The sequence below is a fragment of the Lipotes vexillifer genome, unplaced genomic scaffold (genome assembly GCF_000442215.2).
Source record: "Lipotes vexillifer unplaced genomic scaffold, Lipotes_vexillifer_v1.1 scaffold192, whole genome shotgun sequence".
Taxonomy (NCBI): domain Eukaryota; kingdom Metazoa; phylum Chordata; class Mammalia; order Artiodactyla; family Lipotidae; genus Lipotes; species Lipotes vexillifer.
In genome coordinates this window covers 784,193-795,839 of record NW_006780202.1, presented here as the reverse complement: position 1 = coordinate 795,839, position 11,647 = coordinate 784,193, and the positions used below count along the sequence as shown (strand labels likewise).

Below are 11,647 nucleotides of genomic sequence, written 5' to 3'. Positions count from 1 at the left end.
CTGCTGAAACCTGTGTCATAAGCCTTAAAGACCAGCTCAAATGGCACCCTTTCTGTGAGCCCCATGCTGGGGAAGAACTATACATTTTCTGCTTTTCACTTTGTGGATACTGTGGTATTTAGCACACTCTGAGTCACAGCCAGCTTCCCTGCTAGACTGTGAACTTCCTAAAGGCCCTATCTTACTCTTCTTGCATCCCTAGCACTGTATCTGGCACAAAGTAAAGAATCAGTAAAACGTCTGCTGAACAGATTAGTAAATGAATTAAAGTAGTATTCTCCTGGAATGCATTATCTAGTGTTGGTGATTACCAAGCTTGACATGAGCTTCTAATAACAAAATATAAATGTAAACATATTCATACTAGCAAATTGGTTTGAAAATATGAGAATGACCTCTGGGAAAAAATAATTTGGGGGTTAAAAGCTCTTGTCAAATAACTTTAAAATAAAAACTAATACCAAGGCTACAAAATCTTTCCAAAACAAAACAGAAGGAAGCATATGTGCCCTGAATCAAGGAAGCATATGTTCCCTGAATCAGATTCAAGACAAGATCTGAACTTCTGCTATTTCACTACTTTTCTTGGGGACTTAATCATTTTCTGTCTGGGTGATCTTACTGAGTTTTTAATGTGCCATTTTACACAGTGGGTGTGTGAGATTCAAAAGTTAATTTCACCTCTGAATTATTCCAAATGCTAGTTTAGGGAAAATTAGAAGATTTTAGATCTGTTAAAAATATACCATAAAATTCAATGCTCATGTTATGGCTAAAAATTGAAGAGTGGCTAATTATCTACATGTGAAAAGAAAATTAGCCAATTCATAATTTGGAGCTCCATTTTCACTTCTATTATAAGCAATAATGACATATTAGAGCAAGTAATGCTCAACAGCAGTCCGTGAAAGCAATACATGGCAATCAATGGGGCATCGTGACCAGACAGTGGACATGCCCATACAATGTAAGAACTCATAACAGGTGATAACCGGGAACTGCCCCACTGTTGGGGATAACCGTCAGCGCTCTAAAAAAGCAGATTTCAAAATTTCAGGGAGCCATTTTGTGAAAGACTGACAGCGGAGTCATGACAATTAAATGCAATATAAAATCCCTGGATGAGCTTGAACGAAAAGAGAGAGAGAGAGAGGGAGAGAGGACACCGCAAGACAACTGAGGAACTGGAGTCTAGACTACAGATTACATAACAGCATTGTATCAAAGTTAAATTCCTTGCACATTATATTATTCAGAAAATATCCTTGTTCTTAGGAGACATGCATGAGGTATTTAGGATTCCTATAAGGTTCAGTTAAAAAACTAAAAGTGTGGGCTTCCCTGGTGGCGCAGTGACTGAGAGTCCGCCTGCCGATGCAGGGGACGCGGGTTCGTGCCTTGGTCCGGGAAGATCCCACATGCCGCGGAGCAGCTGGGCCCGTGAGCCATGGCCGCTGAGCCTGTGCGTCCGGAGCCTGTGCTCCGCAACAGGAGAGGCCACAATAGTGAGAGGCCCGCGTACCGCAAAAAAAAAAAAAAAAAAAAACTAAAAGTGTGTGTCAGTGCATGTGCAAGGAAGGAAAAAAAGAGCATACAAATGTGGCAAAATAATAACAGCTGGGAAATCTATATAAAGGTGTTCATTGAACTATTCCTCAAACTTTTCTATAAGCTTGATTTTTTCAAAATAAAATCCTGAGATTAAAAAAAATTCAGAGAGAGGTCTGACCTCCTGAGAAGGCACTGGCTCAAGATTAATGGGTCATTTCAATTTGTTTTTCAATTCAGAGCCAAAACCACAGAGGAAAATCATTATACTCTTTTTTTAAAAAAAACTTTAATGTACAAATAATAAAAAGAGAGGCCCATATTAAAGGATGAACATCAAATAGTGTTATGACTCTTTAAGGCCTTTTTATGACAGACTAAGACACAGAGATGAGCATTTTATTGTTTTGTTTTGTCTTAAACTATGTTCAAGAGAGCTGACCACTAACATTTTTGAGAGCCTAGACACTCTGCTTTATAAAAACCATCTAACTTAACCATCATAACAAAAGTGAACACAGCTGCTGTGATCCCAAAATGAAAAAATGAAAATAAGGAAGTAACACTCAATGAGGTAAATAACTTACAAGCAAATTTACATAGTAAATGGGTGGTTTGAACTCAGGTCTGTATAACTCTACATACTAGGGTCTTTCCCATATAATATACTAGATGAACAACAAAGCAACAGAATTGTTGTTTGGTTGAAGTTTTACTCGTCAAAGATTTATTCAGCTACTACCTCTACTACTACCAATAATTTTTAATAATAATTACAACAATAAATGGTATGTTTCCCATTTTTCCACCAAAAAGAATAATCTTCCAAAACAGAAAGTCCATAATAAGCTCTAAGAGAAATTAAATGCAAAACTGTCAGCGCTAATTCTATCAAAACTCTAAAATAGATTATGTATATGACTTCTGTGTATTTAAAAAGACATGAGATAAGAAGTTATTACTCAGAGTATAAATGGATTAAAAAAGAACAAAAGCAGTATTTCTTTTTCTTTTGTTTAACAATAGGATTATGGGGTACTGTAAAGTTATGGATGATCATACTGCAATATATAAATGTATCAAATCAACATGCTGTATACCTTAAACACACACAATGTTACATGTCAGTTATATCTCAAGAAAAATATAAGTAAACAAACAAGCAAACAAAGGTTATGGGGTGCTGTCAGGAAGATACCAGAGATACATTTGCCTGGATTTCAAAACACATCTGACAAAATGAAGCAACTGACAAAGGATTAACCTCCAAAATTTACAAGCAGCTCATGCAGCTCAATATCAAAAAAACAAACAACCCAATCCAAAAATGGGCAGAAGACTTAAATAGACATTTCTCCAGAGAAGATATACAGATTTTCAACAAACACATGAAAGAATGCTCAACATCATTAATCACTAGAGAAATGCAAATCAAAACTACAATGAGATATCACCTCACACCAGTCAGAATGGCCATCATCAAAAAATCTACAAACAATAAATGCTGGAGAAGCTGTGGAGAAAAGGGAACCCTCTTGTACTGTTGGTGGGAATGTAAATTGATACAGCCACTATGGAAAACAGTATGGAGGTTCCTTAAAAAACTAAAAATAGAACTACCATATGACTCAGCAATTCCACTACTGGGTATATACCCTGAGAAAACCATAATTCAAAAAGTGTCATGTACCACAATGTTCATTGTAGCTCTATTTACAATAGCCAGGACACGGAAGCAACCTAAGTGTCCATCAACAGATGAATGGATAAAGAAGATGTGGCACATATACACAATGAAATACTACTCAGCCATAAAAAGAAACGAAACTGAGTTATGTGTAGTGAGGTGGATGGACCTAGAGTCTGTCATACAGAGTGAAGTAAGTCAGAAAGAGAAAAACAAATACTGTACGCTAACACATATATATGGAATCTAAAATAAAAAAAGGTCATGAAGAACCTAGGGGCAGGATGGGAATAAAGACACAGATCTACTAGAGAATGAACTTTTGGACACGGGGAGGGGGAAGGGTAAGCTGGGACAAAGTGAGAGAGTGGCATGTATATATATACACTACCAAATGTAAAACAGATAGCTAGTGGGAAGCAGCCGCATAGCACAGGGAGATCAGTTCGGTGCTTTGTGACCACCTAGAGGGGTGGGATAGGGAGGGTGGGAGGGAGGGAGACGCAAGAGGGAAGAGATATGGGGATATATGTATACGTATAGCTGATTGACTTTGTTATAAAGCGGAAACTAACACAACACTGTAAAGCAATTATACTCCAATAAAGATGTTAAAAAGAAAATCTGACAGTTTCATCATCATAAGTTTTGTAGAACTTATCCTCTCTACCGTATAAGGCAAGACCCTACTGTTCCAAATGCCCACCTGTTTTTATCCATTAATCACACTCCACAACATGCCTTTCATTCCTGAACCAAGTGGAAAACTTATGAAACCCTGAAACTGCTACAAACTCTTAAAATTCTAGGAATGAATTTTGTTTGAAAATACTGAGTGAAACTGATTCCTTTTACTTATAGAAATAAAAACCAACAGGTTCGTGGGCAGGCACTGAAAACACATGAGGAGAGTTCAGCAGAAACAGTGTTATTTATAAAAATGATCTGAAATTATGTATTCGTTAAACACATCCTTAATATAAACATTGCCCTCATCCTCATGAACCATAACAAAAGAAAAAGGTATAAAAGGCCGAAATGTTTTGCTTGAGGTATTCAGGTTGAAATATTTACTTTTGATAGGTGCGGTATGAATATCAAAAGCCAAAACCTCAAAGATGTAGGAAACTCAGTCAAATCAGGAATATATCATAACACACTATTTTAAAATTTTCATTCAATCAAAAGTGATTGAATACCTAGCACTACACATAGTATATTTATTGTTATAATGTATACATACAGTACTTATTGTTGTAATTATTATTAAAAAATAGACAAGTAAGGGGCTTCCCTGGTGGCACAGCAGTTAAGAATCCACCTGTCAATGCAGGGGACACAGGTTCGATCCCTGGTCCGGGAAGATCCCACATGCCACGAAGCAACTAAGCCCTGCGCAACTGCTGAGCCTGCGTGCCACAACTACTCAATGCCGGGCACCGAGAGCCCGTGCTCCACAACAAGAGAAGCCAGAGCAATGAGAAGCCTGCACCGCAGCGAAGAGTCGCCCCCGCTTGCAGCAACTAGAGAAAGCTCACGCGCAACAGCGAAGACCCAACGCAGCCAAAAATAAATAAATAAAATAAATTAAAAAAAAAATAGACAAGTAAGAAATAAACTCTTGTATCAAGAAGTATACTCTTGTGTCCTACATTTCTGGTTGACTTATTTGTTTTTCCCTTAAATTACAGGTATCACATTACAAATTTAAAGTTATAACTTACTTCTGAAAAGAAAAAGTATTTCTGAATTAAAACTTTATCAAAAAAAGATATCCTAAGAAATATTTTTAATTATCAGATATGAATTTCCCTATTTTAAGTAGATGTCTATTTTTTTTATGTTCAGGAAATGCTACTTCCAAAGAAACTGAAGTCTACTACTGCATTGAACTACTTTTCACCACTAGATTAAATTAACAAAGAGCACTGCAGAATTTCCTCCCCGAGATGTCTTAAGACAGTTTCTGCTTTCTTTGTCAAAAAAGTTTTAGACAAAGACCATTGTTCTTCTTATCCAAGGCAGTAAATATAATTTTATTTCCCTTGCCTGAAAGACTGAAAATGTGTATAAAATGCTTACCACAGTGCCTGCCTGACGCATCAGGAGTATTCCATAAGTCAATTCTCTTTTCCTTCCAATAATTAATGTCAAAATTCATTCTCATAGTGCTTTCCAGCATGTTATATTATTAGGGTAACAATATTTACACCTTTTAAGGCTTTTACAACATGACTCCTGAACCTGATATCATTTCATTTTTCTTTAAATCGAACTGCTCCCTGTTGTTTTCACTGGCATTTCCTATTGCCTGTCACTTGGAATAAATGCAACATTTGACTTGAACGTGTATTTCTTTGCCGGCATTCTAGCTTGTCTATATTTCCAGGCAATCATGCTGAGATACACTGGACACAGATTCAACAGTGGTTGGTGGGGAGTGAAATAGGGTGTTTCAAAACGAACCTATATACTAGAGCCCCTGATCCTTCAACTGATGCTATGTATACTGAACAACAAATATTAATGGAATTTTCCCAGAAATAAATGTCTCATGTCAGTTTGAGGCAGAAAGGGAGACAATTTATTCTAAGAGTCTTAACTATGTTCCTACAGAAAGAATCTTACATCACGGAGACAAGATATCTCACTACTGATTCTGTCTTATTCTTCCTCTCTGTTTCCACCACTGCTCATGAAAGACTACATATTACACCAGAATATGATCACTCTTGATAGCTCTACTCTGGGATAAAGTCTGATTGATGCCTTACTGACATAATCTCTCATTCCATGAAAGGCATTATAATCTACACTTTGTTTTCAACATTAAAAATAGATATGCCTCAACATTACAAAAAGCTCAGGAGGATAAAGTAGGTACCATCACAATACAGCATATTATCCTAATCCCTGTCTTTTTCCTTATAGACCTGGTCACCGCATAATAAGAGTAAATTATACCAGTAACTGCTGACAAATTAAAAATAAAACTCAATCTTAAAACACATTTAATAATATAGCACAGATAGAAATTAGGTAATTTTATGAAACAAATGACTCATTTGTATTATATAAATGTCAAAGATGATCTGTTTGAAATTATTTCTTGTGTTTTTCAACTAAAAAACTCTAGTTATATATAAAAGAAAGTCATTTTCTCAAACCAAACATGGTAGTACTTCACTTGTCCTCTATCTTTAGAGAAGGTATTTCACAGAAGTGAATTTTCCAAACAACAGTTTATCCATTTCAGCGCCCAAACTCATTTAGGATAGAAATGCTTTACTTCCCCACCAATGTAATGCAGGTGGTGCCCAGTATAGTGAACCAAATTTAAGCACCTGTCAATGGTTAAGGTCGCCCTCACTGTGAATATGCAGAAGGTTACTGTGGTATCTCTAGGACAGCAATAGCCCCTGGGGCAGGAACAAATATAAAGCAATTTGCTCCTATTCTGAATAAGACCCCATGATGACAAGGTCTTATATCGGGAGTGTTATGAGTTTTCCTGTCCTTTATTAAAAACTCTCCATCCCTCCCTGTTTCTAGAGTGTCCTTTACCCAAGTTCTAAATTACTTCTTCTAAACTGTGACTGACAAACCAGATAACCATGTAGATATTAATTTATCAAGAGCAGAAATAAACAAATTGGGGCAAGAGTCTCCATACATTAGCCTCAGTGCACAGTGTGGTTTTAAGTTTAGTCACTCAGTGTGTATTTCCAATTATTTCCTAGTTCTTGATTTTATCAGATGGTTGTGTTTTCTGGGAAAATGACTGACAAATAAGTTATTACTCTATAGCAATTATTCTTTTCATACCTTCTTATCCAATCCATTTTAAAAATGTCACCATTAGTGAGCAAAATCCATCATCAGACTTACCTGAGGCACGCCTCGTAAATCGGTTTATTACTGGAGCTGAAAGAGAAAAGCAGAATAATATGATTAGATAAAATTTTAATTTATCCAAAACCCTGAAAACGACCTAAATTGTTAAGTGATCCCATAAATTAAATAGGAGAAAGATATGAATGAATAAATAATGCAAGAAGAAAAACCATTAATATATGAAAATTAAATGTTTAAATTCACTAGTAGCCAAGGAAATATAAATTAAAATCAATATTTCACCTGTTAAATTAGTCCCCCCAACACACTTTAAATGAAAATCCCTAGTTATGTGTGGCTGAAACTACTTAACTGGGACAGTGCCAATCTATATAATATTTTTGTAAACAATTTGACAGTTACATCTAGTGTCATAAAAGGTGTGTCTCCTTTAAGAGAGTAACTCTACTTTGAAGAGATTTATCCTAAAGAAGTATTACTAGAGAAGGAAAAAGATACACGTGTGTGTGCACACACACATCTATTCAACAGCATTACTTTTACAGTGAAAATATTTGGAAACAAAACTAAAAATGCTCACATATACTGATATCATTATTAGGTAAAGGATGGTATATTTGTGGTTTTGACAATTTTTGTGCAACCCAAAGGTCTATGATATGCAAGTCTATCTGTGGAAGGCTGCAATTTCAGGCTGGTGTATGGGAGTGCATTGCTCAGCTGGTAAGCCCGCCCTTGGTCCACGCCCTGCATTCAACTTAGCTCTGTTGTTTCTTCTTGGTTTTGCTTACAGATACCTTACAGTTATCTCAAGACATTAGGTTTTTAAAAATTTTATTTCTTGAGAGAAGCAGGTAAGTTCACAGTTCATATTATATACAGAAAGGACATCATGTATTACACTGTATATTTTAGTAACAGGATGTCATGGGTCTACTATGATACTTTTTAATACTTCAATACTTTTAAAACAGTAATTAAAAAGACTGTTTACACTATGGAAATAGGTCAAGTAAAAAAAGAAGACTTAAAATTTTTGCCAGCATTATGGTTATAGAGCACAAAAAATAGAGATGCTTTGGAATAAGTACTAGAAGAAAACTGTCAGATGTTTCACACTAATCCTTGCAACCATTCTATTAAGTAGCAGAACCGCAACATTACTGATGACAAGATTTTACAGTAAGGCTCAGAGATATGGATTAGTTTGCTTTAGATCACATAGTCACCCTGTGGCAGAGCTTGAGAATTCCAACCTAGGCACTTCTAGCACCAAAATGTTGCCCCACCAAGAACAGAAAGCAAAAATACTGACGCCTGAAATCACCACCTAACAGGTAAATATTTCCTTCCATATTGATCTCCATTGTTACTAAGGATTAACTGTGTGAAATCATTCACAAACCCAATTATTAAAACACTATAATTTATAGCAAAATTATATATTCTAAACTGAGCAAGAGAAAATTCCCACTACTTATATACCAAAATAATTCAGCCACATAGCTGCAAAGTCACAAATTACTTATATAAAAACCTTTCATCAGGCAAAGTGTAGTTATATTTTATGTATCGCATGCACAAAAAAACTTCCATCAGTTTTCTTGGACACCTTCAACCCCCTTTTGCACAACTCCTTCAGAGCCTAGTCTAAAAAAAGCCTCCCCAGCAAGCTACAAGGACAGGGGAAACTTCAACCACAGGAATGCAGAAAAGATAGTGCTGGCTGCCCAAGGCAAGATGAAGGTAAAAAGCAGATCTCAGCCTTGGGGCAAAAAACAGAGCAGACACTCTCCTCCCCCTCTAGTCTCTCTAGACAAGGAAATCACAGCACTGTGAGCTTCTGGTTTGAAATGCTGGGGCATCTTTGTTCCCTTGCGGTCCCTTAGGCTTCTATGCCTTTTTTTTTTTTTTTGGCCACACTGCACGGTTTGTTGGATCTTAGTTCCCTGACCAGGGATTGAACCCAGCCCTCAGCTGCGAAAGCACGGAGTCCTAACCACTGGACTGCCGGCGAATTCCCTGTGTCTTTCTGAAGTGTTTAAGGCAGAGATTTTCAACGAAGTGGCATCACCACCTAGGAGGTGTATTCTAAAGCTGTGGGAGCAATTTTTTCAACTGTCACAATAATTCAGAAGACATCCTTGGCATCTGACAGACCACGTACAGGACAATCCTATACAACAAAGAACTGTCATGAATCCCAAAACTTTTGTCCTGCACTACTTTCACATATCCCACTGGACATTCATGTTGGCAAACAAGTCAATTTATAACCACCTGAGCCTAAATTCTAACACTGTTTATACATAAATACGATTATTATATGCAGTTTTAATATGCATCAGATTTTCTACAACACAAATACAACATAAATCAAAGGAATTTGGGGGTTTTGGGGGGTATTTTTGTTTTGTTTGGAATTTTACTAATAGATGTCCATCATTTCAAAAAATCATGTCACTGCTGTATCACTTGTGGTATCTGAATAACCAGTACAATACACCTGATCAGACTACATCTGCAGCTTTCATATTCTTAGTGATTCTACATGTAAGTGGGAGACTCTAACTGCATTATGTCTTCTTGTGTACATGTAAGCATATACCTGCTGAAATACATTTTACTTACTATAAATTAATTGCCTTATTTCTCCTTTATATTTTTGCTAGAAATTATATCAATTTTTAAATTGTGCGTAGAGAAGTTCTATGACTTTGACTTCCATTTCCCAATAGTAAATGGGGCACAGGACTGGGCAGTTAAGAAGATGGGGGCACCAGGCATGTGGTACCCAGTAGTTAAGGTAAACACTGGGTTTTGACAAAATTACCAAAACTGCAATCCCTCAAAACATATCCCTTCATAACCACTTGCAGGGATGAAACACAAGTATTTCCTGTACCAACTCTTGGCAAGCTAACAGTAACCTTCACAATTTTTCTAGACTTTTTAGTTTAGTTACCAAAATGGGGAAGAAGATTGAGATTCAGGGTGGAGACTCTGCTGCAAGTAAAGCAATGTGCAGCTGGGCATGGGGTGCCTGGTGTTTTCTCTCTCAGGAACCCAAGTACAGGGAAGGGGAGCAGGAGGAAGGTGAGGAAGGACGCACCACCGGGCGGCGACTGGGGTCAAGAGGCGTGGGCTCCACTGCTGGCCCCATCGCCTTCCGGGAAAGCTTGGATGAATCGTATAACTTTGACCTAAATCCTCAATTTAAAAAACATGCAAGGTAAGATCTGCCCTCCTTAATTCAAGGGGAGTTTTATGAAAAAATAAATAAACATCTTTGAAAGTGCCTGTAAACTATAAATTCCTATTCAAATATAAGAGATTGATGTTTACTATAAGCTAATATTACCAATCTTAACATTACATTTTTTGCATATACAAAGTAAACAGCAGCACAAATTCACAAAAAAGTTAATAGATGATGCTTTAAAATGTGCAAAGTCAAATTAGGTTTCCTCAGACTCTTGGTTTCCACCTTTATATTTTCCTATTCTATAGATATTCTGTAAGTGTATTCATACACACACACACACACACACACACACACACACACACACATATTAGGAGAATATAGAAAGAAAAATATAGCAAACGTATTATTTGCCCGGAGAAACAAATATGATTTAAGAATATACTAAATGCCCCTAACATTTTAAGGAGATATAACCTAAGATCTTAATGAATCCTAAGGAAAAATACAGAAATGTTTATGTAGGTTTGACTTTCTCCCAAGCGCCATTCCAGCGCAATACGGAGAGTCCCGTGTTCCTATGAATGTCTTTGCGCTTGTCTATCCAGAGATCCCATCAGTTCCCAAACTAGACGGGTCTTAATTCCTCAGCCCCCAGAAGTATAACTGATTCAAGTCTTCTTTAATCCTGGAGTATCCTTACAGGAAAAACTCTCTACTACTTGAGGTGGCTGAATGAGCCTCTCTGTTCCTAGCAGTGAAAACAGCCTCCCGCACCTGTGACTGGAGTTTCTCGGAGCCAGCAGGACCTGCTTATCTTCTCACCTCTTTATGCCTGAAGCCCAAGATAAGCAGTGCCTGGTAGATAAGAGGCACTGAGTCAACAGCTGTGGCGTGAATCAATCAACTCTGTGAAGTAAACAGAGCAAGTCTCCTTGTCCCACTTATTCCACTGTTTATTGGATGTGGATGCCGGGCACTGGGAATGTGACAGAGTCCCTGCCTCTGAAGAGCTTGACCAAGTCGGGGGTATTTTCACATACTATGACTGCAAGGGCATATGCCACGCACGCAGCTGCCCTAACAGAAAAATTTAGGTAAAAAGAGAAGTTCCGTAGAAAACTAGAAAACGTAAGAAATTATATAAAAACAAAAGCAGTCAATTGAAAGCATGAACCAATGAGTTTGGCCTTCAGAAAGGAAAGCCAGGTTGATAGTCATGCAGATAGCTTGCACCTCTGAGCATAATGCTGGGAGAGAAGTTCCAGGTTAAAGAAATAAGAGCCCTGAGTTGTGATTTATGGTCATTAAACACACACACACACACACACACACACACACACACACACACACAC

The 11,647-nt window shown here is 37.2% G+C and overlaps 1 protein-coding gene across 1 annotated transcript in view; it reads right to left on the bottom strand.

Annotated features, from left to right (window-relative positions):
- The window catches only part of PRKAR2B (protein kinase cAMP-dependent type II regulatory subunit beta), a 113,287-nt gene that overhangs the window by 74,067 nt on the left and 27,573 nt on the right, over window positions 1-11,647 (bottom strand). The window contains exon 2 of the mRNA XM_007453338.1: window positions 7,124-7,159. Coding sequence (XP_007453400.1) covers window positions 7,124-7,159 — 36 coding nt within the window. The remainder of the gene's footprint in view (window positions 1-7,123; window positions 7,160-11,647) is intronic.